Genomic DNA, 27,646 nt, shown 5'->3' with positions numbered 1-27,646 from the left:
TTCCCGACAGTACAAAAAGCATGCCACCCCCATGGTTCCATGTTCACATTGCGCCTGACCACATTGGCTCACGTCATATCGCCCTGCTTTCGAACGCCGGCAACATTGTCATGAATCGTAACGCCATGCTTGTCCTAGAGCAGACATGCTTAGTTCTCTTTTCCGTTGGTGCCAGTTGCAGCAGCGCTGTTTGCACCTCCCGTAAGTTTGGCTGCCTGAACTGCACTCATCTTGTGTGCCCACCCTGGCGCAGGTTGTGGTCGTCGTACGGTACGAATCTCGTCGGTGGAATATCCTGGCACACGAATGTTGTATTGACGCTCGAGAATGATTTGAATATCGCGAAGTTCGAGGCTTGACGACCCGCGGAGCTTTGCAAGCTTACACGCTGCTGTGACAAGGTCGTCGACAAAGTCATCGGCAATTGAGAGGAACAACTGAAAATAGTCAACACAAAACTAGCTGCTTCGAAACAAGCGCAAGCTTACCTCTTCGGCTTCAGGTTCGAGCTGCTCCTCCGAGCCAGCGCCGCAAACCTCGCGCACCAATTCATTCAATTTCTTCTTGGACAGAACTCTCCCATCTTCGCTCGATTCCAACACGTATCCAGGCAACGCGGTGATGGCAGGCTGCGCCAGCTGTCCAGGCAATCCGACCCCAGCACCGCCGGTCAAGGTTGGTCTCGACGGAGGCATGGTGACAGGTTTGGGCTCGGGAACCTGTAAATTCTTGGTGATATTAGGTGTTGCAGTCTTGATGCCGTTGATGCTGGTATTTAGTGGGTGAGGATGGACGCCAGCGGAGGCAGAGTGTTGCAAAGGAGGCATCGTTTGACCTTGATGGGAAGGTGGGCGAGGGCCTGCAGATGTGTCTCCTGGAACGGCTTGGGGCAACTGCGCCTGCGTTCCTGTAACGGGAGTATGAGAAGTGCCGACACCAGCGTTGGGATTGACTTGAGGAACAGATGATGTTGGACTGCCCGCTTGAGCTTGTGAGGAGTTCGCTTGGTTACGCGCGGCGGAAACAGCACTACTAATGGAGTGGGCAGTTGGCCCTTGAACGCCTGGCTGCATCAGAGGTGCGGCAGTGGTTTCTGCTCCTTCACTAGTGGGAACAGCTTGTTTTGAGAATTGGTGTTGAGGTTGCGCGGCTCGAAATTGTTCCTGCTGTTCGTTGAACTTCTTCATGAATGAGGTACTTTCGTTGATTGCCCGGTCACACTGCGAAATCTTGTTGTTGTAAACCTCCGTTTCCGCGGCAGTCAACGGGTTCCCTGCTGCCTGTCGCTGCTGGGCCTGACGCTGGAACTCGGCTCTTTTCTGCTTGGCGACTTGAAGTCTCTGCAAAGCCTGACCCAGCCTTGCCTTTGCCTCGCGCAACCACAGTTCAGCAGGCTCGGTGCCTTTGGTCATTGCTGGAGGGTAGTAGAAGTGTTGCTCGTTGACTTTACGTTGGATTTCAGGGAGGAGTTGACCGAACTGTACAGCGCTACTTCCGCTCTGACCAGATCCAGCGCCGGCTTGTGCTTGACCAGGTTGGCCTGCGACTTTCGGTACCTGCCCTTGCGGTTGCGGTTGCGGCTGCGATTGCGGCTGCGGCTGTGTCTGTGTCTGAGTCTGTGCCGAGGCTTGCTGTTGTGCTGCGTTTTGTTGGGCCATCTGTTTTCGTTGTTGCCATTGTTTCATCCCGGCCATGAGTTGGCTCGAAGTCTTGACAAGGTTGGTGTATGCTTCATTGTATTTGGGATCCGTCTGTGGAGTGGTGTTCAAGATTTCCCAGAACCTCCTCACGCCTTGTTCAAACTGCTGTTTCTGAGTCGGGTTGAGCTGGGGCAGTCTCTGGACTTGCTCGGGACGGATCAAGGACGCCTGCTGTTGCGGTGCGGGCTGCGTGGGCCGATTCTGAGCGGCGGGGTCCATATTGAGGCAGATGAGATCGACAGAGATGCGAAAAAAGAGGGCGACAGATCGAGAAGAAGTGTCCACGTCAAATGATTCGTGTCCTCTCGACTGAGTCTGCACCAAGAATAATAGAAGAGGGAGAGACACTCTGGGTAAGTAATGGTCACTTCATCTGCATTGCGAAATAGTCCATGCCGCTCAACGTTCAGCAAGGTGATAGTATGGAAGATCGGGGCATCAAAATGTCCTGACAACGAAAGAGAAAGAAAGAAGCAGAACGCGTTGAGTCGTTGAGTCGACTATGTCGCGCATCGGTGAGGGAAGTTATAGCGAACAGTTGGAAAGGCCCCTCCTGCTCCAAAAGCATTCAAACTTGGCGGTCGAGCCTCGTGCTCTCAGCCTCGCAATCGGCTTCGGCAAAGTTGTCTTTCCTGGATGCAGCCACGTGAGGACAGCCTTGTCAGTCTCCGTGAGAACGTGGATCGGATTGGGGCGTGTACATATACCTACGAGCTAGGTATATGTGTGGGACGGACAATGTCTTGCTGTGGAGCAATCGCAAGGGACCAAGTGAAACTAATTGCTTGCAGTTCTGTGCACAAAGCAAGCTTTCTGCATATCTATGGACTTACACTGGAAGTTTTCCGCCACGATACCACATTATCGAGAGGTTGTTGACATGCATGGCATGCTGGGGTATTGCCCAAACCCACCTAGGTTGGTTCACGACAAGCCTGTACTGCATCTTGGGCTACTGTGTTTGCAACATCCCAGTGAGTAACCAGAGACCTCTTTCAACGCCATGCTAGAAAAGGTTTCTTCCAACCAGCAAACAATGCACGTAATTTGTCCTTCATATCCCATGTACTCATCAAATCGTACACATAGTCTTGACCTCTTCAACAACGGCCGTCAGCATCCTCAACCCATACATGCCCGCTACCCGTTCCATGACCTTCAGCCTCCCCTTCACGTCTCTCAGATCTGCTGTTGCAATCCATTCTCCGCCACATGAACAATGATCTGCAAATACACTGTCGTCGCCCTGCAAGCCACTGCATTTCTTACATTTGATATCTTGTGCCTGCCAAGTCAACACCATTGACTGAACTCTCGCGATGAGTTTCTCCTCCAGCATGATTTTGTTGTACTCTGTCCCACAGCTGTTGCAGGTCCAAGGTTTATTATTTGCCACCACCCCATCTTCGTTCACATCTGGTAGAATATCCTCGTCTCGGCACAGATCCAAATCCCTAGTCATGGTACATGTGTCGCAGACAAGATTCTCGAAGCGCAAACTCGCACTGGGGTTTTCGAATCGGGCCTCCTTCCCAAACTCCCGGACATCGAACAGGGCCAGGAGCTCTTTGCGGAGAAGTCGTGCTTCAAGCTGAAGGGGCTTCGACAGCGAGATTATTTGCATGAGCGATTTCACCAATTCAAGGACTGGATCATGTGGATTGCGCACATCACTGGATTCTAGAGTCCCTCCTGGCAAAGATGGGAATGTCCAGTCGCTGGCCAGTTCGGGGTGTAATAACTCCTCCCGTTGACGCCGAATTAAGCCTGTGATTTGCTTCTTCAAGGGCTTGGAGAACGGATCTTGCAGGACAGATGTAATCTCGGTGCTGGTCGGGTCCTCTGTCAGACTGATGAACGGAGAAGGTAGTTGAGTGGGTCGAACAGTGGATGGTGTGCTCTCGGATGATATCTGTGGTCTTTTCAAATTCTGCATCAACTCGATAAAGACGATCACCCAGTCGTCGAAAATGGGTTGCAATGGAAGTGGTAAGAACTGTGAAAGTTGCCAGTGCACGACAGTCTCGAGACTGGAGTGATTGGTATTCTCTGTGACTGTGGAAGTGCCTTTGCCGCCATAGTTGTACGCGTCATACCAAAGCAGGATGTCCCAGTAGTCTTTGACCTCAAGTCCGAGGAAATGGAAGAGAGGCTTTTGTTGAATCGATTTGAGAATATACTGAGAATACGCATATGCATTTTCGACGTCTTGCTTCGACGTTTGCAGAAGTAGTCGTGTTGGGCTCGCAAAAACAACCTGTGAGCCTACTCGGCGGAAATCAGTGATGAGTTGTTGCAGCGCTTTCTTCGACATCATTTGCACATAGTAATGGAGGTGTCGATCGTAAAGGCACGAAGCCGGAGCCTCAACCCATCGGACTAAATGCTGAACCATTACGTCTGCGAGTCGATGACCACGACAAGCTTCCGCCCACCATGACTTGACCATCTCGCGGAGGACTTCCAGCGCTGCCTGCGCAAACCCTCCGTTCGACCTCACCATGTTGGAGTTGAGGGAATTTTCTTCGTCGCCGGTCGGGTTAAAGGCGACTGCCTCTGTAGAACCCTCATGGTCGTTGATTATAGATGAGGTCAATATGGTGTTGATCGCTAGATTCTGCACCGTTACGTCCACACAGACAGATGTGTAGGCACCTGCGTTGTTGATCGAGGGCATCTCAACGATTTCGTTGAGTGGGCCCAGAATGTCATCACGTTCGTGTCCACCATGGTCCGGGCGAGCTTGGTCAGACCACCATAGAACGACGTTGCTCCGCTTTAACCTGCGTGCATACGCCAGATCAATGAGGAATCGAGGGTCGTCCTTTTCAAGATTGCAGAGAGGTACATCTCCGTATCGAGCAAGCTCGATCAGATGCACCAACCACCCGGAAACATTGAAATAGTGGGAGACGAGCTGCTTGATCGCATGACCCTGCCAAGCTAAAGAAGGGAGATCCATGTCAGATTGATCTGCTGGCAGGAAAATGATAGGATATTCCCTGAGGGATCGGACGTCGTGGATCAAGGACTTATGCGTGGTTGTCTGAAGGAGGAGTACCGCCGGTTTCGCCTCATCTGCGCGCCACTTCTTCAGAATATCCGCAAGCTCAAGATGTGCTTTCCTTTTTGTTGTCACTTGTGACACCTTAAAATTTATGCTGGGTTGATAATCGAAGACAGCCTGCACATTAGCCTCGTCCTGAACTTTCTGACGATATTGTTCAGCGTATATCTTGTCAGCATTTGGTATTTGGGTGTCCCGCGTTCGACTCATAATGATGATATGTGCTTCTGATTTGGTGGTCGAGAACAGCGCAAAGACATTCCTATCACCGGCAGAGACATGATACAAGTAGATATACCCTAAGGAGTTGGGTTCTTCTAGGTACGTCGACTGGCCATCACTCCTGAGAAGTGATGCTAGATCAAACCCTTGTTCAAGGCCCTTTCCGAGAACACCTTTCTGAGTTTCATCGAAGGAGCACATATTCCCCAGTTTCAGAAGGGCGCGCATAAATAGCGGAAACTGACGTTCATAGACACCTTCAACACTGGGATGGTTGCACAATAAAGACACTGACTCCGCTTCTCGCAGGTAGGTCTCCTCGGGCATGGTTAACTGAAACAAATGAACTGATGGATGGCCGTTCGGCAACACATGGCTGACCTTTTCGACATCGCAGCCGGGTATATCCACGTTTGGAAGCTCTTCTCCCTTGAGATTCAGATACAAGGTGCGGGGGACTTTGATATTCAGTGTGTGGATCTTCTTGCCAATGACAACAAATGCTGTCACTTCTCCAGGCAAATCTCCTTGACGTAACTGTAGAACGTGCCAGGTATTGGTGTACATCATTTCGGCCTGGTTGCGGAAGAAGCTACTGATTGAATCTGTGGCAACATTGGGTCTTTCCCCGAACAATTGACGCCGACGTGCCTTGGCTTGCTTTTGCGACCTCCACTTATTCTTCTGATACTGGAGCCAGCCTCGATAGTCTTCGTCAATCAAAGGAGCTTCAGAAGGGAGAACTGGAAGAGAATCAACAAGACCACGACTTGTTGATTCCGGGGCTTTTCGTTTTGCGGGTTTGGTAACTTCCCCGGGGGTTTTGAATTGATTGTTGAGGACGTCTTCGATGTCTCCACTGGCAGGAAGTCGATGATCCAAAAGATTCACAGAGCGCTCGGTAAGGGGTCTTTTCTCGAGGAGATCGGTCATCTTTTTCTGTTTAAACCTGTCGTCCTTTGCAGTAATGCGCTTTTGCAACCAGTCGGGATGCGCAACACGTGGCACAGGGTTCCTGATCTTCTGCAAAGCAGCAGGAATTGTGATGAGCTTCTGTATGACAGAGCCGAGGCGCTCCAGGTAGTAGTCCCAGTCTATTACAGCTCTGGGATCCATTTCCGCTGGATCCTCCTTCAGCCATTTTCGCAAGAAGAAGCGTTTAACGCTATCGTCCGCTGAAAAGATCGCGACAGGAATGGCGCGTTCTGTAACAGGTGTGTTCCTGGGTTTGGCCGAGATGATATACTTGCAGTTTAGACCTTTGTCCTTGATCATCTGGTCTCCCAGAAATTCCGCCAATCGTTTTGCTGTTGTGATTGAAGTTGATTTCTGGCTTCCATACTCTTCGAGAGTCTTGGTCATGCTTTTATTTTCGCAAATCAAATCAATGAGCTCTTCATCAGCAAGCGTGGACCCGTGTGAATGTAGGACGTCAAGCCAGCGGTTGGCTACACGAGCCACTGCTCCGTAAGTTTCCGCCAACGTGCTGCCTTCCAGGAAAAACTTGAAAATCTGAGTCTGGAAAATTTTGATGAGCTTCAGCTCGCCTCTTCGCTTAACCTCGAACCCTTTCAACTCGGCAAGACTCCCGTCATGATTGAACACCGCGTAGCGTTTCTTCAGGTTCTTGTCTTCCTCCTTTGAGGTTGGGAGGATCATGGCTTTGTAAGGACCATCAACCTCAAAGAAGATTGAATTATCGCTGTGTGTTTCATACTTGAATGTAGCCGGGTCCACCAGACTCTGGTACTGGTGGTTTGTAAACCGTGCGTGAACCAGATGGTTGAGCATCACGCAAGGATAAGAAATTGCCATCTTCTTGCCATTTTTCAACGTGAATATGACATTCTCCGGGAACGTCGCTGGAAGCATACACCAAATCCCATCGGTGTCTAATTCCAACGGCCGGCCAATTCGTTCCACAAGTTCTCGCGCCATCTGGATAATATGCGCTCCAGTGAGGCAAGTGACGCCCGCCATTTCCATAGAGTACCATCTGGATCCTTTGCGCATGACGTATCCGTAAAAAGAGTTGAGAATGACCTTGTGAGCAAGTTGCAAAGAGTCGTAGAGGACAATCATCTTTTTGGCCTCTTCGATCTCCTGAGCAGATGCTGCGGAAGACTTGAGTGCTTCTGTCTTACCCTTCCAAACCTTCTGTTTTCCCTTGAAGTCGTACCGCCTGTCTCGAAAGTCACGGACGGTGTCGACGTAGAAAGGGTTCTCTCTTTGGCAGATGATGGCCTCCCGTTCGATGGTTTTCGAATCGTGGATCTTGTGGTAGATCTTTTTGGAATATTCTTGAAGTCTTTTCCGCACCATTGCAGCTTGCTCGTCCAAGCTCAATTCTTGGAATGTTCGTCTCGGTGCTTTGGGACTTCTCCCAGGAAACGTCTCATTTGCCACTGCTCGGCGTATCATGTTGTATTCGTCTCTCTTGGTAGGCAGGAACTCGCCTCTCCATGCCCAAGGCAATCGGCGATCACATGTCTTCCCAGGTCGATTGAAGTCGCAGGCGGCACAATCTGATTCGGCAATCATAGAATCAGGTTGAAGGCGATTAGTCGTCATAATGTTGGGATACATGGACGCAACATCCAGATGGTATATCAGAGGCCGTTCATTCCTGTTGGGTGTATTCTTCAGATCTTCTAATTTTTCAACAATCTGTGCTCTGATTTCTTCATAATTCGTAACATCGTCCAACGATTTCTTCTCTTCGACCGTGATGCAGAATTTCAAGGCTGCATCGAGATCGTTCAAGAGTTCATCAATCGCTGTCGTGTCGATGGCAAAGTTGACAGGTATGTCCGCACGGAAGACGCCGGCCTCAATGCTCTCAACATGCCCGCCAACGTACGTTTCAGACTCGAGTAGATGCCCCTCCCAGAAAGCTTCCCTCGGTTCTTTGTGCTTGTTGGGCAGGACAATGTTTTTCTGATAGGCCTGGACCATCAATAACATCTCGCATAAAGTGCCTGTTCCTTTCCGTAGTGTATCGTCGGGATTGAGCGGAAGAATTGTGCAAAGTGAAAAGATAAAAGGGTGGATGTACTTCATGTAAAGATAATATGTCGCAACAGCGTCAGAAACGGAGTATTCCGCAAGAATTTGAGGATGGTCGTTGGCGTAGGGGGTCATAAGTTCAGGATCGAGCTCATCAGGATCGTAGCCTAGCTTTGCAACCGTGACAGCTTTCAGACCACGGCTGCCTTGAGGAAGGTAACTATCTCTGTTGACCCAAGCAAAGCAGTCCATGTGGACGCAGTAGTTGCTCTGGTAGATATCTTCACTGTTCCTGCGAAATCCGATTTCAGCATACATGTCGATGCCATTCACCCCAGCCCTAGCTTCGACAAAGGGCCAGTCGAAGAAGTCTCCGTTGTATGTCGCAATAACGGTAGGTCGAGCTGCCTTGATATGGGAGAAGAACCGTTCAATGCACGCGCGTTCATTTGGCTCGTTAAATATCAGAAACGGTCCTTCGTATTCCACCTTCGGGGTGTAGTCAAAATCGGCAATATCTTCCGACACGATTTCTCTGTTGGTGATGAGAAAACCCTGCCCATCGATCATGTATGAAATCATCATAATTTGATCGATGACTGGATCAGGAAACTTTAAGGGTAGTTTTGTCGTTTCGATATCGAATGCGAGGACAACGGGATCAGCTCGCTGCAAACGCTCTTCCAAGCACGTCAGGGAAACTGAGCCGTGAGTGGACTCAACGATGTACCATTTGCCAATTCTGATGTCCTTGTCGATGGTAACGCGAACATGGTATGGAACGTCATATTCCCGAATGTCCACAATGTAGTCGCTGGCATCGGCAATCCCATTGGGGCGAGCGTCGGTTACTTGGTCGTCGTCGTACACATCAAAGCCCGCTGCCGCACTGGCGACCTCCGCGTATGTATCCATCGCATTCACTTTCTCTTTATTCCTTTCCGCAATGGGCAAGAGTGTCTTGCGAACAGTGAGCAGGTCCGAGACGTTCGCGAATGTGAGTTGGAGAAATGTTCGCTTGTATCCAAGCAGGTGGTTGGGCATTTGGAGATCTTCCTTGGTAACGCGATTGACCGATTTAACAAGACCTTCAAACATTCTCTTGCACCACTCCTCGACGTCGGCTTCTCGGCCGCGTTTCACAGCCAGCAAGAAGTACGGGTCATAATCAACCGTTGCCTTGAAGTTGTCGCCGTCTTCTCCAATGAAGTAGAAGTCAACTCCAGCGCGGCCACCCGGTACTCTCGGGTCTTCAATCGAGGTACTGTGCATGTTGTAGAGCCATCCTACTTTTCTCTTTCCCGAGTCATACCTCGGGAAGCCCATGGCTTCGTCGATGCTGTTTGCCAGGCGCGTGGCTTGGAGTTTCTCATCCTGGGAGGTTCCCTCGGTGGTGCGCAGGGTGGAGGCATCGATCGTCTTCGTTCGCCGCCCACGAGGGGCATCCTTCCCTAGTCTCACGTTCGAGCCATATCGAGACGGTTTTCGGACGGGCATTGTCGACGGAGGTCCGAGAAGAAAGACCGACTTATCCTCGTGAACTGTGTCACATAAGATACAAAGTCATGTTAGGTACCCTTCGCTATGGTTCGCAGCACGCAGAACTCAGGTGATCTATCTGTAGTCGTATGCTAAGATTTGTCTCGAGGAAACTTGATTGTTGGACGCGTCTCAATTAGAGCGCGTGGCGCGTGTCGCGTAGGGCGGATCGTTGGGTCGCGAAACGTCGGTTCATTTTCTCCACATCCATCGTCTTTCTCCGCAGCTTTTCTCGATCATCGTTCAGTCACTACATCGATCTTTCCCAATGGCGGATGATACGCGGCAGCCTGACACTTCACCTGCTGATGAAAAGCCCCAGTCAGATGCCCGTCCTTTCACACGACCGAAGCCCAAGCATGACTTCCCAAAAACCCAAGCTGGGAAGATGTGGGAAATGCTTGGAAATCCTGCGGAGCCCGCAAATGCCTTGCCTGGAGGAACGTACAACTCAGCAGGCGGTAAACCTCCCGAGGTGACTTGGAGAGATGCCTTCAACTTCTCGTACGAAGGAAAAGGCCCTTCATGGTACCAAGTACCTTGCGCAAGAGATGCACTGCTTGTCGGAATAGCTTCTGGGGGGGCAGTCGGAGGTGTTAGATTTATATTGAGAGGTCCTCGAGTCACCCTTCCTTGAAACTTGAGCCTTTGTGTCTGACTTGTTTCTAGGGCTCTCTTCTATGTTGATTACCACCAACCTGGCAGTCGCTGGATTTGCACTCTCGGCCTCCGGAATGTACTACTGGTGCGACCAAAGACGACGCGAGGAAGCTAGAGGCATGGCAATGGCTGTTCAGGGCATGAGGATGCTTCATGAGAAGAAAGCCCGGGAGAAGGCAGCTGAGGAAGCTGCGCGGGCAGCCGCAGCCGCAGCCGCAGCCGCAGATATTGAGGAGCAGGAACGGAAACGGAGAGCTCACTGGTACAAATTCTGGTAAAGGTATTGCTGTCTTAAGGATGAACAGTTCGTGGCGCGCGGCGTTCACTGCCTGACGGTGGAAAGGAGTCCTTGCAGGGCTCAACGCGTGTACGATATGGTACTTTAATGATGGTTGTCTTAGGTCCGAGGGTTTGGAGGAAAAATCGGCCCTCTCACACATTTGGCTGATCTCAGCCGTCGTGGAAATGAACACGGGCGGTCTTACGAGGCGAGGACTCGATGGTTAATGGGTTTTCGTCTTCGTCGAGACCTCGTTTTCTCCTCTCACTTCTCTGTTGTCTCGCTTCTCGCGCCTCGCGATTCTTGTAGTCGGACAGTTGCTGTTTCCGCCGCTGCGATCTTGACCATGCCACTGCTGCTGTTGGTTTGAAACCGATGCCGTTTATCCCATATCCGTCGTCACTCGGGTCGTCGGGATCATGACCAGTGATCTCAGAATCTTGCCAAAATCCATGAGACAACTCACTTGCCATGGGCGAAGATTTGGAGCGGGATAGATTTCCTGGTGTCTTTGTCGGGTCGGTAGTAGGGGTGGGATCAGCTTCTGTCAGACTTTCTGGTATTTGCTCGTTCTCTAGTGTCGCAATGTCCCCATCGTGGTCAGGTGCTCCAGTCGATGATATTACAGGAATCGTGAGGAGTCTGTGCTGCCTCTCACTGGTGTCGTGATTTTCCTGATCCTGACGACCGTGGATTTCGAGGTCATCCAACTTCCGCGCGACTTTGCTTCGAGGACTACCTTCGTCATATTCTTCCAAATCGCTTTCACTCAAAAGCCGAGGTCCGGGCGTCTCCGTATCCAAGGGGTGAAGGTAGCCTCGCTTTCTCTTGGGGGAAGTTGAGGTCATCATGTACGGACTTCGGAGGACAGTTCAAATAAGACGGTCATGCGCAATAAGGGCAACTCCCACAGATCTATCCAGCAGTCACCGTGGGTAATGTGTAAGTCTCAGCGACTCATTCACCTGCGCTTTATAGAACGACATGGATCTAATGACACATGTGAAGCGTAAGTACTGGAGTGAGAGGTTGACAGTGACACAACGTCCTCGGCCAATAGATGTTGCGGCGAGTTAAAACTCTCCTCAAAGTCTTAACAGACTTCTTTCTATTGGGTCAAAGAAACTGATCCAAAGTACAAATGCGCCAAAAGTGCTGCCAGCGATCAGGGAGAGGGGCTGTGCCACGTAACAGGGCTTCAAAAGTGACTTGTCCCAGCCAGGAAGCTAACAACGAATTCAGGTACAGTCATGATATTGGTGTGGAGCCTGAAGCGCGCCTCCCGCATTGTCAACTTATGTGTATCTCATACATGCCAAGGCATTCGTCACTGTAGAGTGATCAATACCGAGTAACCAGGGAATGCACTGGCTAAAGCTCAATGCCTCATAGCAAGCATAATAATAAAAGGACCGCCAACACCTTGCCAAAAAGAAACCATTCCTGGACTCCCTCCTAATCCCTGGATTTTGATTTCTTCTTTTTCTTCTCGCCTCCCTCATTATCCATCTCGGTCACTTTCCGCTTCTTATCCTTTTTCTCCTTTTTGCCAGTGTCTTCTGGATCTTCGATCTTGTCTTTCCTCCCCTTCTTATCCTTCTTCTTGTCCTTCTTTGCGCTATCCGGCTTCTGGGCTGCTGTTTCACTTTGATCGGTGGCCGTTTTGGTGGGGGTTTCGACTTCCATTTCTGCAAGGACCTTTTCCATAGCATCCTTCTGTGCGCGAAGTTAGCATGCGGCCATCGTTGTAAAATTGTCGCAACCTACCATCGCTGCCTCGTTTTTGGTGGGTTGTGCCCCCGAGGAATAAAATTCTAGACGTTCCTCAACTTGTTTCTTTAGTGCTTGCCCAAAGACTGTAGATGGAGTTTCGGAGAAGTTGTCAATCCTTGAGGCGATTGAGCACTTGTTTGCGAGAAATCGTGATATTCTTCCTTTGTTTTTCTGCCCGGCTCTTCCAATGAATGAGGAGTGGTATAACAGTCCATACTTAGGCGTGTTTCCTTTTGTTTTCAATGCCCTGAAAAGAGCCTTTTCCGCTCCCAATATCTGAACTGTAGAAGCGGGATATTTTGACAGGTTGGTCAGACTGCCAGCGTGAGAAATTAACCGGGCTCCCACAATTTCCCCGATAAGGGCAGCCAAGTTGGGCGCAACCACGCCCATCTTAGAGACGAGATAGCTGTGCAGTGTCTTTCGGTAATTAGCGAGGCTGACCACTCGTTCCGCAAACAAGGTCACATTTTCCATATCTGAAGACGAGATTTCTTGACCCATGCTTATTTTGGCCGCATCGATGATACTCTTTGCGATTTCCTCGTCATCATCTACTACTGCAGCTAGGTCGTGAAGGCTGCTGTCGGATAAGGTATTCTTGTCCTTGACGAATAGTGCTACCTTGGCGTACTTGTGGTTGTCTGAGACGATCTTGATGAGCTCTGGGAAGTGCCATGAATACCATTCGCGCACACGCATAGAAAAGGTGTTGATCGCTTTATCTAGCTGGTCGAGTATTGCGATAGCCTGAATAATATGGTTGTCGTTTTTCTGCACGGAAAACTTGACCTTGGCCCGGGAGTACGCATGGCCTAGACCAAGCTGTGCGGTATTCGTGTCACCTTCGCGGAGTTGTTTGAGGAGCTTCTCGGAGTGTAGCCGGATTCCTCGAAGCATGTCCTGAACAACTTCGCTTGTGTCTCCAGTCTCACACTCGATGTTGGGGAATGCTGTCTTGATGCTGGCCGCAAGGATTTTGTCCGAGACACCCAAGGTGATTTTGTTCTTCTTTCCAGCCTTTGGGAGGTTTAGTTCGAGGAAGGATTTGAGATAATCTGATGCGATGCCTTCAGAGATGTCGTTCAGCTCTGAAAGCGCTTGCTTTCCGCTCCTGAGGCATGGTTAGCTATGCACTTTTATTGAGTGATGATGACAGTCGTACTCGAATGGCAGGAAACTGACGAGGTCCACCATCTTCCCAAATCGTGCAAGATCTTGAACACTATCTTGAACCTCCTTCAGACGATTGCCGACGGTATCAGCCTGGTGGACGACCTTGAACACGGAATAGCCCATGGGCCCTTCATGCAGGAGAAAATCGGCCATGGCGCAACTGTGTAGTTGGGGATCGGAGGGTACAGGCTTCACAGTCCACCTAGGCTACCCAAGTCACACCTCTGGGAAGTCTGAAAGATGTAGCTGTAATCAATGTCTACTAAGGAACAGATGCTGGGAGAGCGTGAGTTTTACCTCGAAATTTTAAGACTCCCCCAGAAAAGAATTCCAGCTTCAGAAGTTGCACTGAGGATGCTCTGATTTGCGGGTTTTGGTCTTGGCACACAACATGATTGGCGTAAGTGCTCTCCGGCAGACCTTCCAAGATCAACAGAGAATCCTTGGCATGAAATTGTATGCAATCCCGCCATGAAAGTTCAAACAGGGCGAGTCTAGTGTTACCACCATGATCTGAACAACTACAAGATGTCTGGTAAGTCTACTGATCTTTTTCTGGCGACAGTGTATCTGACCATGTACAGCAACGCAGCTTTTGAACCCTAAAGCAGAATCTCGCCGGAGAGCGGAGGCACTTCGAATCAACATCAACGCGGGGGAAGGCCTCCAAGATGTTCTCAAGTCGAACCTGGGCCCATCGGGCACAATCAAGATGTTGGTTGATGGGTCAGGTCAAATTAAGCTGACAAAAGATGGTGCGGTGTTGCTGAAAGAGATGTCAATACAAAACCCCACCGCCACCTTGATTGCCCGCGCTGCAACAGCGCAGGACGACATTACTGGCGACGGCACAACGTCTGTGGTGCTACTGATAGGCGAGCTCCTAAAACAAGCAGACAGATACATCCAAGAAGGTCTGCATCCAAGAGTCATCACCGACGGCTTTGAAATCGCCAAAACAGAGACCCTCAAGTTTCTTGACACCTTCAAAATCACCCGTGATATCGACCGCAACCTACTTCTCTCGATTGCAAAAACTTCCCTCTCCACAAAGATCAACGCCGCTCTTGCCGCACAGCTGACGCCATCTATCGTTGACGCCGTATTAGCCATCCACCGGCCTCCTCAAAAACCCGACTTGCACATGATCGAAATCATGAAATTGCAACACAAACTAAGTTCTGACACCACCTTGATTCGAGGTTTAGTGTTAGACCATGGCGCGCGACATCCTGATATGCCGAAACGAGTCGAGAACGCTTTCATTCTCACGTTGAACGTCTCTCTCGAGTATGAAAAGTCTGAAATCAACTCCGGGTTTTACTACAGCAGCGCCGAACAAAGAGACAAACTTGTCGCTTCAGAGCGTCGCTTCGTTGACGAAAAGCTCAAGAAGATTGTGGCTCTAAAGAATGAAGTTTGTGGATCCGATCCCAAGAAGTCCTTTGTGGTGATAAACCAGAAGGGCATCGATCCACTGAGTCTCGACGTCCTCGTCAAAAACGGCATCTTGGCGCTTAGGCGAGCAAAGAGACGGAACATGGAACGTCTCCAACTCGTCTGCGGTGGAAAGGCGCAGAACAGTGTTGATGATCTCGATCCTTCAGTGCTTGGATGGGCAGGACTGGTCTATGAACAGACCTTGGGCGAGGAGAAATACACTTTTGTCGAGGAAGTGAAAGACCCGAAATCAGTTACACTTCTAATTAAGGGGCCCAACCAGCACAGCATCACCCAAATTACAGACGCAGTCAGAGACGGGTTACGAAGCGTATACAACACCATTGTGGACGGGTGCGTCGTTCCTGGGGCTGGGTCATTTCAGATCGCCGCTGCAGCACACCTTTCGTCAGAAGCGGTGCGAAAAACAGTTAAGGGCAAAGCCAAATGGGGTGTTGCTGCCTTCGCAGACGCCCTTTTGATCATCCCGAAAACACTCGCCGCAAATTCTGGACACGACATCCAGGACGCACTAGCCGCCCTACAAGATGAATTTGCTGAGGGAAATGTGGTTGGATTAGATCTCGTGACTGGAGAGCCAATGGATCCTGTGCAGGAAGGCGTGTTTGACGGGTTCCGCGTGTTGAGGAACAGTATCGCGAGCAGTCAGGGAATTGCGAGTAACCTGCTGTTGTGTGATGAGTTGTTGAAGGCGAGGCAAATGGGGAGACAACAGGCGCCTGGCGGGATGGATCAAGGAGAGTGAACTGCCCGCCCAAAGAAAGAATAAAAAGGTGTACTTTGCTTCTGCATGAGCCATGGCGTACGGCCCTTGGAATGGTATGACCTTCATGACGGAACGACGCTAAGATCTCATGCGTTGCCATCTCGTGAGGTCGAGGTCAGGGGTAGAGCAACGGGCGAAACTGTACTGCTACGTAGCGTTAGCTATCCGCACTGGAATCGAGATTGATACCCGTAAAGCCCCCAATTGCCACTTTGCTGTTTATTCCGGAGTGTCTGTCCAGTCTTGATATGAAATTGTGTCATAAGGTCAAATCCATCCAGTATTGAACCGGGTATTCCGTTGCCATGAAGGAATGCCGGATCCTTAGTTCCTGGACTCACAGGAGTCGTCCATTGTGTGTGTCCCTCTTGGAGGTCGACTTCGCACCTATTCGTGGAAGGAAGATCACTCATTCAGTCCTGCTCAACATCAAAAATCTCCCGACCACCCCATTCCAATCCGCTTGGGAGGCCATGTAACTTTCAGAGGAACACGCCATCTTCGGGCTATAGGACGACACCAAAACAAACCCCCCCCCCCCCCCCAAATGGTCTAGTCGCCGTGAGCTGCTTGCTGATTCCCCCACAGACCCGACATCGTGTCATTAATCTTCTGCTGCTGGCGGCGGATTTGGTCCTCTGTCTGGCCCCTGGCATTCCCTCTGGAATCGATTTCCATTGCATCAGCGTCGCCTTGTGAGGCATTCGCACCCATCGCTTCCTCCCCTTGAATCTGCTGTCCCTGATCGTTGAGGACCTTGCTTCCATTGACCATCTCGGGCTTGGGTTTTGGGTCCACGCTCATGGCACCGTCCATGTGGCCCGCCATCAGTCCGCCGCCCTCTCGCAGTTTGTTGATCGCACGGACAGTGTCGATGGCCTTATGGAGTGTTCTCCTCGCGTTGAAATTCTTCTTCACCGTTGGTAAAAGGTCTTGACCATCTCCGGGCCCTTTGACGGGAGATGTGGGGTCGGTGTCGGGCTTGATCCAGGGGTGTTGCAGAGCTTGGTGTGCAGTCATGCGAGCGTGCGGATCGATCGTGAGGCAGCGTTTGATAAAGTCTCTCGCAGTGTCGGAGACATTGCGCCAGTACTCGACAGGCGTGAATGAGTAATCGGCGGCAAGGATGGCTTGCATTTCTTCCAGGTTTGAGTCACGGTCGAACGGAGTATAGCCGCAAAGGAGAAAGTATGTGATAACACCGATCGCCCAGATGTCGCTAAAAGTTCTGCATCAGTCTTTGACGGTCGTGGCACGGATCAAAATGGGCTTTGCTCACACAGGTTTTCCATGACCTGTCTTTTTGAATATCTCAGGCGCCATATATCCTGGTGTGCCGCATGTCGTGGTCAAGACATGAAATTGTTCTTCGTCCATAATCCTCGACAAGCCAAAATCCGCAATCAAGAGGTCGGCATTGTCTTCTGGTGTTCTGAATAATAGATTCTCTGGTTTCAAATCTCTATGCACGATGCCGTGGTCGTGGAGATATGCAACTGCAGACAGAGTTGCTCGAATCAGGTCGGCGGCGTCAGACTCGTAGTAGGAGCCCTTGCGGCAGATGCGATCGAACAGCTCTCCGCCCAGTGCAAGGTCTGTCACAAGGTATACTGTGTCGATGTCAGACTGGCTCGCAACTCTCGGGGTGTCGAGCTGTACAATTGTTCATGGTTTCAAAGTAGTCAACTAGAGTGAGGATGTTGCGATGTCCCACCGAAACACGTTTCAAGACTGCGATTTCATTTCGCACCTGTCAAAGCTCCTGTTAGCTGTAGGGTCGCTGAGGGTGGTAGGGGGCCATTATTGACCATATGTTCCCGCCCGGCCATAAGCCGCTTGTTGATGACTGCGAATAGATAAGCCATGGTGAACGCTCTGTACAGTCCTCGAACATACCTTTTGCGGCATAGTACCTCCCAGTGTCTATGTGCACGCATTCTTTGACCACAGAGTATGAGCCTGCGCCGAGTGTTTTCCCTATGTAGAACGTAAGCAAGATGCTCCATTCGATGTCCGACTGATAAGCATACCAGTTTTGTAACGGCAAGGCTGAATCTGCGGCTTTTGTTGCCCTTGCGACGCCATATCCAGTTCTTCTCAAATATTCCTTCAGCTGAACTGCGGTCTAGGTAGAGGATCGTAGAACTGAAGGCAAGAAAGTGGACGCTGACGGCTGTGAGGGCGGGGAAACAGAGAGGTCAAAGACGAGCGGTACGCCTGGAGGGAACAAAGCTGGCTTCAAGAGCCCAGAAGAAAGCCTGAGTACGAGAGATTCATGAAAGAAGAGTTCTTTTGAGCAACCGCAAGAGAAGGTGACTAGGTGTGTATTCAGCTGATTTCTGAAATGCGCCCCAGACAAGCCAAAAATGCCGTCTAGAGGAACCACGTCGATGTTTGTTCGTCAGACAAACCAATTTGCATCCTGGGCTGCGATGGCTGCGCACAGCTGCGTTTGGTGGTTGGTGGGGCCGAAAGTCATTCAGGTCAGACGCAGGCACTCTTACTGCAGCAGGGAGGGGCACTTAAAATAGGTCACCCCGCAGCCATCGGGTCCGAGGGCTTCTTGTCCAGGTAATATGTGCCCAGTCTCCCGCAATTCGTTGAAGCTAGATCTTGCAGCCATAGGATAACTTCTGGATCAAAGCTTGTCCTAGAAAGCAGGAGCTAGAATCACAACAATTATCTCGCTGCCAGATATACATACATCGTCTGGACCTGTGATTCTCACGGGCGGTAGTCATCGGGCGGTGAAGCTGTGTCGACCTCCGCAGCTAAATCCGATGATGGCACGGGAATGTCGTCCTCCGAGCCTCTGATACGTATGTAGCGGTTCCTTCTCAACAGTGCCGTCTCGTGTGTCTCGAGGATCATCTCATCGATTATCGCACGAGGTCTCGAATCCATGATTGGGAGCTCGGGTTCGTCCGATTCTGATGGCGCGTCAGTGCCGATTTCTTCGCCCTCGTCCTCGCTGTCACCGATCTCGATAATTTTCCGCTTTCTGCCCTGAGCTGGCATATCACTTTGGGATGGCTGGGAGAGTTCTGTGGGGAGAAGCGGGCGTTCCTCTTCTTTCGCAACATTGAAAACTCCGACGTCATCGGTGAGGCGAGAATCAACTAGACCTTGACTGGGCGAAGTGGCCGGATTGAATTGCAGAAGGCCCTTTGACAGGATAGCAAACGGGATCGGGCCTGTGCAGATGTCTTTCCAGGCCATTCGTTGAACTTCTGCGTAACGCAAGCCTATTGACTGCCTCTCTGACATGTCGAGACTGTGTCCATCCTCGGCAAAGTCACGATAAAGCATAATTCGGGTATGTACCGCAGAGTCCCAAGCCTGGCTGGCCAACGCCGCTTTCAAGGTTGCCCTATTATGGCGTCTGAAGCTCGTTGTCGTGTTCGTTAGGACTAGGATCGCAATGTTCTTGAGGGCCGCCATCTTCGACATGGCGGCTCCAAGGTTCTCAATAGTTTGAAAGCGTTTCGACACAGCTTGCTTTTCAAACTTCTCCCTTACGGCCGCCGGAGCGGATACCTTCAAATTTCGCGGATTTCGTGAAAATGAGCCGAGGAGGAGATTGGAGAGGTCGTCGACGATGATCAAACACGTCTTTGCGGAGGGAAAGGAGTGGGGAGGATGCAAAAAGACTGTCAACAGACGAGGCAGCGTGTAGGCGCTGAGGTGAGTAAAGTTTTCTTCAAGGAGCATGTCGGCATTCGAAGGCACTGGAGGTGACGAAGGGGGATCAGTCTCAGCAGGGACTGTGGATGCACGCATCATGTCATCCAGTCTTTCTCCGATAAAAGGAGAGCCTGTATCGATCCACAGGACCTCCGAATCTTCCTGGCGGGATTGAATTGCATTGATAGCAGCTTGTAGGCCAAAGGTGGTCTTCCCCACGCCTGGTGGTCCGTAGACTTCAGTAACGTAGCCCCTTTGAATCCCAGGCGTAACCGTCGAGAGTCCATTGCGATCGTTTGTAAGGATTTCGTCCAAAGCTGGGAGACTGCATGGTATTCCTTTAAATTTGGACGATATATTTCGCAGGGCGTCAATTGCGGAAACTGTCGGCAGTCGATGCTGGGATGGGGAGGTTGAGAAGTTGTGGATGTCTGATTCTGGGTCCTGCATTGTTGGATTGCACAGACATGTTGAAGGTGATGCAGTTGAAGATGAATCTTTCACGGTCTACCTACTCTGGAAAGTTGGTATGTATTGGGCTCAATGGTTACGGCATAGCCTAGATAGCCACTTGTCTCTGTTTTATGGCGCTCGAAGTAGGTCGCTGTTACTGCAGAATATCCCCATGGTCTTGAATCAATTCGACCTTTGAACCTTGATATGGTGGGTTGAAATGACTGTCTGACAATGATTATTAACAACTAGCCGTGCACGTGTCCCTCGCTAGCCTTGAATATGTTCCCAGCGAATGCCAGCCAAGGAGGGAGGTAAAGCGCAGCATTAAATACCTAGTAGCTTTTGCAACTGCCTCTCTCCCTTCTTCCTTCTACAATATTTTTCACATTGTCTTGACTGTGAACTTGCTTACTCGTTCAGTGCTCCTCGTGAGCCTTCTGATGAGCTCGCCAGAAGCCGTCCCCATCGAAAGTCCGACTGCCTGAGGTACTTGGGGTAGCATGATGAAACTCTCAAGCACTCATGGTGTATGCAGGGAGCAGGCTGGCCAGCAGTGATGGATCAATTGCAGTCCGTAGACCAAGCTAACAGCAGGTTTGCATCATCATCAGAAGCATTTGCCCTGTCTCGCAGGGTTTGTCCAGAGAGGGAATAGCTCTGGTTTGTGGATGACCTACATCGCCAATGAAATACCAAAGGTTTGAGTGGAGTTCTTGAGCCGACATGATGCCGTGGGCCAGGGTTTGCCCTTGTGACCGTCAAGAGGGACAATTAAACCCGTGCTCGACCCGAATCTTAGGACGCGGGGCATATAAGGAACAGCATACTCAGGTCGAGACTGGAAGTTCGGAGACGTTGGGTTAGCGGCTGAATACCACCGGGGCGATTCCAGTTTTCGCGACCAAGAGGACAAAGGAAGAGTTATTGACGAGTGCGACAATGGCTGCCCGAAGAATTGCTCTCGTAACTGGTGAGTCCTTGTCCTTGTCCTCATCACTCGGTTGTTGGCGTTATTTTGTCGTGGCGGCGCTGAGCACGAGAAAGGTGGCAACAATGGCATTGGCTACGAGACAGTTAAGGCGCTTCTTCAATCCAACCAGCGATATCATGTCCTCATGGGCAGTCGTTCTCTAGAGAAGGCGCAGCGTGCGATGGAGAAGCTGCACGAAGAATGTAGTGGCTCTGCCAACACGGTGGAAGTGCTTCAAGTCGATCTCAACAGTGACGAGTCGATCGAAATCGCATTCGATCAAGTGAAGACGAAGCTGGGACAAATCGACGCACTCATAAATAATGCTGGTACAGTATCCTGCGGCTCGTTCGCGTCATGTTTCTCGGACCTGAGCTGACTCCCAAGCATATAGGAGCGACATTCGACCTCGCCTTCGTGGCCGGCGAGGTTAGCCTCCGCGATTCCTTTATGAGATCGTACAACGTCAACGTGGCGGGTACAAACGTTTTAACCTGGAAATTCATGCCACTCTTGCTCAAGTCCCCGGATCCTCGTTTGATCTTCGTCACAGGTCTCTCCAATGTCACACGAGCGAGCAGGTCTTATTTCCCCACCCCGCCTCAACCTGCTGGGTGGCCGAAGAAGATCGATTTCGAGACAATTGGGTATCGGTGCAGTAAGACAGCGCTGAACATGTTGATGGTGGATTGGAATCACAAGTTGAAGGCAGACGGAGTCAAGGTTTGGGCTGTTGGGCCTGGATTCTTGGAGACGGATCTGGGGAACGCACGACTGTTGGCCAAAGAGATGGGGGCGAAGCACCCCAGTATCGGTGGAGAGTTCATCAAAAGTGTTGTTGAGGGAGCAAGAGATGACGATGTTGGAAAAATCGTGGTGAAAGATGGGATCTCGGAATTCTGAGGCCCAGTAATCAATAGCGCCAGGCGAGGATGAAGCAGAAGAGCTCTAATCAAACATCACCATCGGTCAACTCCCAAGGAGACAATGTGTCCCTTGACCAATTAATACTTCTCCTGCATCGCCGCCCGTGCAGCGCTCATGCTGTCACGCTCTTCTGACACGATTCCTGTTGCCTTACGATGCTCTTCGATCGCCATGTCTCTTGCATGAGCGTCGGCAAAGTGACTTCCTTGTCCCTGGCTAGAGTGGTGGTGATGGTGCTCGGTTCCACCGCCCTGCTGAGTTCCCAGATGGTGTGCCTCGTGTTGATGGTGCCTTTCTTCAAAGCGGTCTTCGGTCCCCCTCATCTCCGCCAGGCCATGCGCGGCGATCTCTCGATTCCTCTGCTCACCCTCCTGTTTGTGGAAGACGCTGTCAAGTACCTCCATGGCGCCACCCCGGAGAGCATCACCTGCGCCGTGGATGCCGTGAAGTCCCGACTTGATGTCGTCAACGATGTTTTGGGTCGTCTGCTGCAGTTTTTCGGCCATTTTTGGATGGTGTCAGTGTGGTCTCTGCTCCTCTGCTTCGCTCGTGGGATAAGGGTAGCTAGGCTCAGCTGTGGGTAAAGACGCACACCAAGACGACGGGTAGAGCATGACTATTTGTACTTGGTACTCATGGGTGGTGAAGGCTGGCCACATGGATGTTGGCGGCACTAGCGGCACCAGTCGGTTGAAAAATGCATACGTGAGCATGACGTAGTTATCAGGAGACCAGTTGGCGCAGGCCTCGAGGCATATCAGCCTCGAAAGAGGGTCGCGTGCAAGAAGATGTTTGAAGAGTGAGACTTAGACAAGCAAGATTCGAAGACATGTCTGAATTGTTTATCAATGGCTTAACAGCATAACAGCCAGAAGACCATCAGAATCCATCATGGAGCCAAAGAGCACATGGAAGTAAGGTCCCTATTCGGAAAGGCAGTAACCTGCTCGCCGGTACCTCGGACCGTGTCAACTAGGCCCGTGTCCCCCTGGCTAGATCTCTTCCTGCCCCACAATCTTTGCTTTTCCCTCCTATCCTCTGCCTTGTAAAGTCACCAAGGACATTCGACAGCATCTATCTCCTCGCTAGCCTGTACGTAGTTAGTGTACTACTGAACCTTTGTGAATCTTCCTTGCACAACAACCCACAAGCATTCTTCGAAATGATGAGTCGGGCAAACCCAGATCTACCAGTTCCCCCTTCATTTCCATTACTTGCTGAAGTCAGAAACAAGTCAAGGGCATATGCCAAAGAGATATTCAGGAGCTGATCCATCCTCCGTAACATTTTGGCGCGTCGCGAGGAGGTGATTCGAAAACGCTGGGTGAACAAGAGAAAAGAACAACGCAAGAAAATTAATTCTCTTCGCCGCTCGGCCAGGCATGCCTGAGCGACACCGACCGGATTTTCATGAGCTTGAGAAGCCAGCATCGCGTGCTGTATCAAGAGATGTTGAAGCTTTCAAGTATCCTTATGTCAACCACGAAGATCTTCTCCAAGGACGAGCATTGTTATTGTTTCTTGAATTCACGCGGTTGAAATCCAGCCCATACCTTTGCCCACGCCGATCTCAACGCAATGCATGTTGGACAGACCAGCAAGCTGATTATCCCGGGGTTCCTCAATGGATACACAATGTACATCTCTGGCGAATCAGATGCAGGTAGCTATGGCCGCCTTGTTAGCTGGGACGATGCCGACGACGCATTCATGCTCATGCAAAGTGGTCTCAGTTTCAGCCAGGAACGGAGCTTCTCGTTCTGGAAGTCCAGAGCCAGATCTATTCTTTTCTTCTCGAGCGCTGTTGCCAATTATTCCATGATTGAAATATCCCATCGAAAAGGCCAACAGCGTGACAAATGTGAATGCCTGCCGCCAGGCTGAATTGGATAGATTGTGGAAGGTCGTCGATGAGCATTTTCAGAAACATACCGACGAAACACTTTACGAGATATTCCTCAGTCATGATGGGAAAGCTCGAGAGATCCGTCGTACGCCCGAATGGACACCTCCATCAAAAGTGTCCCAGCTGAATAACAAGGGGAAAGAAAAGGAAGCTCTTAGTGACTCTTTTTCCCGCCTTAACGTCGAACCCGACAAACCGAGCAGCTTCAAAGAACCCGGAGTATTTCGAGCACCTAAGATCAAAACTCGCGGCCTATCTCCCCTGCCTGATTCTAGCGAGGCAACACGAGCCCTGCCCGACGATTCGACTCCGCCCTTCCCAGTCTTTACCCTGCCGCGAAGCGCTTACAAAGTCTTCGCCTTTCTCTTCCTAACATCCTCTAGTCCCTCCCATGGCGGCGAAATTGCGTGGACGGATTTCCTGCACACAATGACAAGCATCGGCTTCGCAGCGGAGAAGTTATATGGCTCCGTATGGCAGTTCACTCCACAGGATGGATTAGATTGGGAGAACACGAACACTCGGGGAATTCATATCCACGAACCGCATCCAACGCCGAAGATGGGACTTGGCACGGCGAGACGGGTCGAGAGACGATTGGAACGGAGGTACGGACTCAGCGCAGAGAGGTTTGCTTTGGCGTGAAAGAGAAAATGGGGGATTTGAAAAGTGAGTATGGACGGGGAGAAAATTAAGGGCACAGCCCGAGTGCGAGTGGCTAATCACAGAGGGAAGATGCAGACGAAGGGAAAAGACAGGTCTTTCGCATGATACCACATACAGTTGCTCATGTTTGTTGGAAATACCAACTCTCGCAATCTACGACCAACGGCGAGACAACTGTGCGAAAAGTGACAAGTCTGGCCTCTATCATCTGTATGAGAAGTGTTGACCTTTAATTTGCAACCATCAAGCAATGATAACTTCATTCGCACAGACTCATCATTGTTGCCTTTATGATTTGCTAGACGACGTTCTATATACATGCTTTATGCATACCTATACTCATATTGGAATCATCATTCTAGCACAGCCTTCAACGGCGGGGTATTGGGCAATTTCCTTATCCATAGTCCCTCCTATCCGAGATCTCTCCATCTCCTTTCCTTCCCACAGCATCGTAGTCCTCTACCGACACAAGTTTAGAATCGGTTGGCGATCCTGTCGGCAATGCTGCTCCGGCGCCGACCGCCCTGGACAGCCTCACTTTGCCTGCGGATTGTCTCCACAAACTCTTTGTCATTGTCGACATGCCCATCAAATGACCAAAGTGAAGGGCAAGGACCTATCTTGCGGCGGAAGATGGTAGTCTTGATCCACCACGGCAGAACGGTGCCCACTTGATGCTTCATAAAGGTGCGGGTCGGAATGGCGAAGATATAATCAAGCTCCTCCTGTGCTCAAGGTCAGAAGTGTTACAGGAGAGGGACTAGGGGGTTAAGATTTGGCTTACCAAGGTTCTTTGTTTGGTTTCTGGCAGCCAGAGGAAAATCATGACGAGTGCACAGATGTTGAGACCGGCATAGAATCCGAAGGCACCTGCTGGACTCATAGCGGACAGCATTCGCGGGAAAGTGATTGAGAGGACGGCTGCCCAGAACAAGCACGTTGCCACTGCCCATGCCATACCCACCTCACGGTGTGAGAGAGGGAAGACCTCGGCTGAGTATGTGAAGGGCACAGGACCTTCGCCTGGAGAGTAGAAGGCTGCAAACTGTTGGAAAGGATCAGTATACTCCTTGTCACTGTGAGAGGAAGGACTTTTTGACGCACCAAGTAGATGAAAAGGGCGACCAGACCCAGATGCGCTGAACTTGACGATGGGATCAAATAGCAAAGACCTGCAGCGAGCAAGGTCCATGCCATCTGCGGGAACGTGAACAACAGGAGCGATCGGCGGCCGAAGGTGTCGATGGTCCAAATTGCGGGCCACGCAAATACAAAGTTCACGAGCCCAAAGCCCCAGGATGCCAACAGTGAGTCAGTAACAGACGCACCGGCCTCGGAGAACACAGTGGAGCTATAAAAGGCGATGATGTTGACTGTGCATCGAGTCAGTACATCGTCAAAGCTAACGAAGACTCATTGTACTTACTCCCGCACATTTGTTGTGCAATCATCACGGTGAAGGATGCCAAAGTGGCTCGGCGAACTCGTGGAATCGTGAACAACTGAATAAAGCGCGTCACATAGTTGGTCTTCTTCTTGACTAGGCTGGCCTCCATGCGCAGTTGAGCAAAGATGTAGTACAAATCACGGGCGGCCTGGAGATCGGTGTTTCTGAGACGCTGGAGTGATTGGAAAGCATTGCGGTATTTGCCCTTCTTGATATACCAGCGGGGAGACTCTAGAGGCCTGTTAGTTATCTAGTGTAGGTCGAAAGGTGTAGGGTCCACGCACCTGGGCAGAAGTATACTCCGATGAGAAGAGGCAAGGCGGGGATCAGAGCAGATCCAAACTGAAGGCGCCACGAGATGGAGCCAGTGTCCTTGACAGCCAGATTGGCACAAGTGCCCAAAAATATGCCGAAAGCTGTCCACATTTGCCAACTCATCACTAGGCCGCCTCGAACCGATGCAGGTGCATTTTCGGCGCTGAAGATGGGGACGGTTGAGCCCTTGCAGCCCATCCCAATGCCGAGCAGAAGTCGAGTGACGAGCAGTTGATCCCAAGCTTATGGGGTGTCAGCAAAGGAGTCCACACGAATGCCAGGGATGTACTTACTCTGGGCGACAGCAGAACCAATTGGGCTCAGGAAGCAAAAGACGGCAGACACAAAGATGGTTCCTCGGCGACCAAAGTAGTTGTTGAGCGGATCAGAACACCAACAGCCACTTCAACGGTGTCAGTATCACAACCTGCCATCGTGAGTCTAGGTGGCTTACATGAATGCTGAGGCGATGTAGGGGCCGGCATTGATCAGGCCTTGATACCACTGATTGCGTGCTGCGTTTGGGTTGGGTTGTCCATTTGCCAACTGGTCGCTGATCGGAATGCCCAAAGCATCAGGGAAGGAGAGGTTGGCGCCATTGGAGCCCGTCTGATCCCAACCCTGTACGGCTGCTCCGATCGAGCAAAGGATAATGGTGAAGTAGAGCGACTTGGGTTGACGCCACTTGTGCAGGACCTCGTTGCGAATGGCTTCTTTCTCCGACTCGGTAAGACCTGGAACGCTCTCAAAGGCAGGAGGGTCCTTTGCGACAAGCGCGCCCCTTACGAGGAGGTCTGTGAGGTCCGTGAAGTCATTGCTCCTTGAGAACTCCTCAACATCCTTGATGACTTCCTCAGTGGAAAGGTGAGCCAAGGGGTTTTTGATCCTATCATTTCTCAGCCACAAACGTAGGATATAGGCGACAGGAGGTTGTCCTACTTTGCCGTTGCGCTATTCTCCAGGTCGATGTACGTCGTCTCTTGCTTTTCACCCACATACTTCTCATCGTCGCCGCTTGTCATGTCAGGCACAATGCTCTGTGAGGGTAGGCAGGGCAGGTGCTTACCTGTTCGTGGCGGGATCGTGCGTGATCTGAGGGTCTTGCGATGCCATATTGGTACGGTGTCTGGTGGTAGGATAGGTTGGCAGGACTGATTGAAGAAAAGAAGAATACCCTTGGAGGGCTTATTCAGGTTTATCACTTCCAACTGGCAACCCACATGTTCAGGCGGGGGTAGACAATCATCGCTCACAGTCTCCACGGGGTCCCAGTGAGCGAGCAACGGACCCAGCTGGGGGGAGGGAAGATAGATGGCGACCTTGCATGGCTGGCACGCGCAGCGTCTTCGATGAGGAAGTCAGGATGTACATCATGCCCCGCAACCATGGGGCCGGGGTCTCCAGCAAAACGTTCTGTTGCCAAAGCAGTATCTGTAGCAGGATACTCGGTGGGTCGGAGGGCCAAAGGACGGTGATATTGGCAGCTCTTGTTGGTTGAAGCACTCACATGTTCTAAACAAAGGGGAAATGATCGAGCAGATCCATCGGAACGACTCCGGACCAGCGTTACAACGCGCTGAAGTCTCGGATGCGCAGATGACGATCGTCTACACAAGAACCCT

General features: G+C 51.0%; 12 protein-coding genes across 12 annotated transcripts; 4 read left to right on the top strand and 8 right to left on the bottom strand.

The window, feature by feature from the left end:
• Positions 1-149: 149 nt before the first annotated feature.
• Positions 150-1,919, bottom strand: AYO20_08023 (hypothetical protein; the record flags this gene model as incomplete). The annotated part of the gene is made up of 2 exons (XM_022646305.1): positions 150-437; positions 489-1,919. The coding sequence occupies 2 exons, from the start codon at positions 1,917-1,919 to the stop codon at positions 150-152; spliced, it is 1,719 nt and encodes a 572-aa protein (XP_022497700.1).
• An 853-nt stretch (positions 1,920-2,772) lies between these two features.
• On the bottom strand, positions 2,773-9,492 carry AYO20_08022 (hypothetical protein; the record flags this gene model as incomplete). The annotated part of the gene is made up of 2 exons (XM_022646304.1): positions 2,773-9,259; positions 9,308-9,492. 2 exons carry the CDS (start codon positions 9,490-9,492, stop codon positions 2,773-2,775), a joined length of 6,672 nt encoding a protein of 2,223 aa, XP_022497699.1.
• Positions 9,493-9,802: 310 nt separating this feature from the next.
• AYO20_08021 (hypothetical protein) lies at positions 9,803-10,472 on the top strand (the record flags this gene model as incomplete). The annotated part of the gene is made up of 2 exons (XM_022646303.1): positions 9,803-9,995; positions 10,204-10,472. The coding sequence occupies 2 exons, from the start codon at positions 9,803-9,805 to the stop codon at positions 10,470-10,472; spliced, it is 462 nt and encodes a 153-aa protein (XP_022497698.1).
• Positions 10,473-10,644: 172 nt separating this feature from the next.
• AYO20_08020 (hypothetical protein) lies at positions 10,645-11,322 on the bottom strand (the record flags this gene model as incomplete). Its single annotated transcript, XM_022646302.1, has 1 exon — positions 10,645-11,322. The coding sequence occupies one exon, from the start codon at positions 11,320-11,322 to the stop codon at positions 10,645-10,647; it is 678 nt and encodes a 225-aa protein (XP_022497697.1).
• A 607-nt stretch (positions 11,323-11,929) lies between these two features.
• AYO20_08019 (hypothetical protein) lies at positions 11,930-13,576 on the bottom strand (the record flags this gene model as incomplete). The annotated part of the gene is made up of 4 exons (XM_022646301.1): positions 11,930-12,190; positions 12,242-12,362; positions 12,465-13,361; positions 13,413-13,576. 4 exons carry the CDS (start codon positions 13,574-13,576, stop codon positions 11,930-11,932), a joined length of 1,443 nt encoding a protein of 480 aa, XP_022497696.1.
• Positions 13,577-13,951: 375 nt separating this feature from the next.
• AYO20_08018 (T-complex protein 1, zeta subunit) lies at positions 13,952-15,629 on the top strand (the record flags this gene model as incomplete). Its single annotated transcript, XM_022646300.1, has 2 exons — positions 13,952-13,958; positions 14,008-15,629. The coding sequence occupies 2 exons, from the start codon at positions 13,952-13,954 to the stop codon at positions 15,627-15,629; spliced, it is 1,629 nt and encodes a 542-aa protein (XP_022497695.1).
• A 573-nt stretch (positions 15,630-16,202) lies between these two features.
• AYO20_08017 (hypothetical protein) lies at positions 16,203-17,735 on the bottom strand (the record flags this gene model as incomplete). The annotated part of the gene is made up of 6 exons (XM_022646299.1): positions 16,203-16,869; positions 16,930-17,260; positions 17,310-17,336; positions 17,401-17,496; positions 17,547-17,627; positions 17,681-17,735. The coding sequence occupies 6 exons, from the start codon at positions 17,733-17,735 to the stop codon at positions 16,203-16,205; spliced, it is 1,257 nt and encodes a 418-aa protein (XP_022497694.1).
• A 639-nt stretch (positions 17,736-18,374) lies between these two features.
• On the bottom strand, positions 18,375-19,784 carry AYO20_08016 (hypothetical protein; the record flags this gene model as incomplete). Its single annotated transcript, XM_022646298.1, has 1 exon — positions 18,375-19,784. One exon carries the CDS (start codon positions 19,782-19,784, stop codon positions 18,375-18,377), a length of 1,410 nt encoding a protein of 469 aa, XP_022497693.1.
• Positions 19,785-20,729: 945 nt separating this feature from the next.
• Positions 20,730-21,663, top strand: AYO20_08015 (hypothetical protein; the record flags this gene model as incomplete). The annotated part of the gene is made up of 3 exons (XM_022646297.1): positions 20,730-20,760; positions 20,835-21,089; positions 21,155-21,663. 3 exons carry the CDS (start codon positions 20,730-20,732, stop codon positions 21,661-21,663), a joined length of 795 nt encoding a protein of 264 aa, XP_022497692.1.
• Positions 21,664-21,764: 101 nt separating this feature from the next.
• On the bottom strand, positions 21,765-22,193 carry AYO20_08014 (hypothetical protein; the record flags this gene model as incomplete). Its single annotated transcript, XM_022646296.1, has 1 exon — positions 21,765-22,193. The coding sequence occupies one exon, from the start codon at positions 22,191-22,193 to the stop codon at positions 21,765-21,767; it is 429 nt and encodes a 142-aa protein (XP_022497691.1).
• A 1,072-nt stretch (positions 22,194-23,265) lies between these two features.
• Positions 23,266-24,238, top strand: AYO20_08013 (hypothetical protein; the record flags this gene model as incomplete). Its single annotated transcript, XM_022646295.1, has 2 exons — positions 23,266-23,453; positions 23,539-24,238. 2 exons carry the CDS (start codon positions 23,266-23,268, stop codon positions 24,236-24,238), a joined length of 888 nt encoding a protein of 295 aa, XP_022497690.1.
• A 497-nt stretch (positions 24,239-24,735) lies between these two features.
• Positions 24,736-27,137, bottom strand: AYO20_08012 (hypothetical protein; the record flags this gene model as incomplete). Its single annotated transcript, XM_022646294.1, has 9 exons — positions 24,736-24,987; positions 25,047-25,307; positions 25,367-25,635; positions 25,689-25,940; positions 25,994-26,266; positions 26,318-26,427; positions 26,479-26,910; positions 26,964-27,038; positions 27,091-27,137. 9 exons carry the CDS (start codon positions 27,135-27,137, stop codon positions 24,736-24,738), a joined length of 1,971 nt encoding a protein of 656 aa, XP_022497689.1.
• Positions 27,138-27,646: the final 509 nt, after the last annotated feature.

The sequence above is a fragment of the Fonsecaea nubica genome (genome assembly GCF_001646965.1).
Source record: "Fonsecaea nubica strain CBS 269.64 chromosome Unknown Scaff60, whole genome shotgun sequence".
NCBI lineage: Eukaryota > Fungi > Ascomycota > Eurotiomycetes > Chaetothyriales > Herpotrichiellaceae > Fonsecaea > Fonsecaea nubica.
Note: the sequence above shows the minus strand (reverse complement) of the source record. Positions and strands in the feature narration are given on the sequence as shown.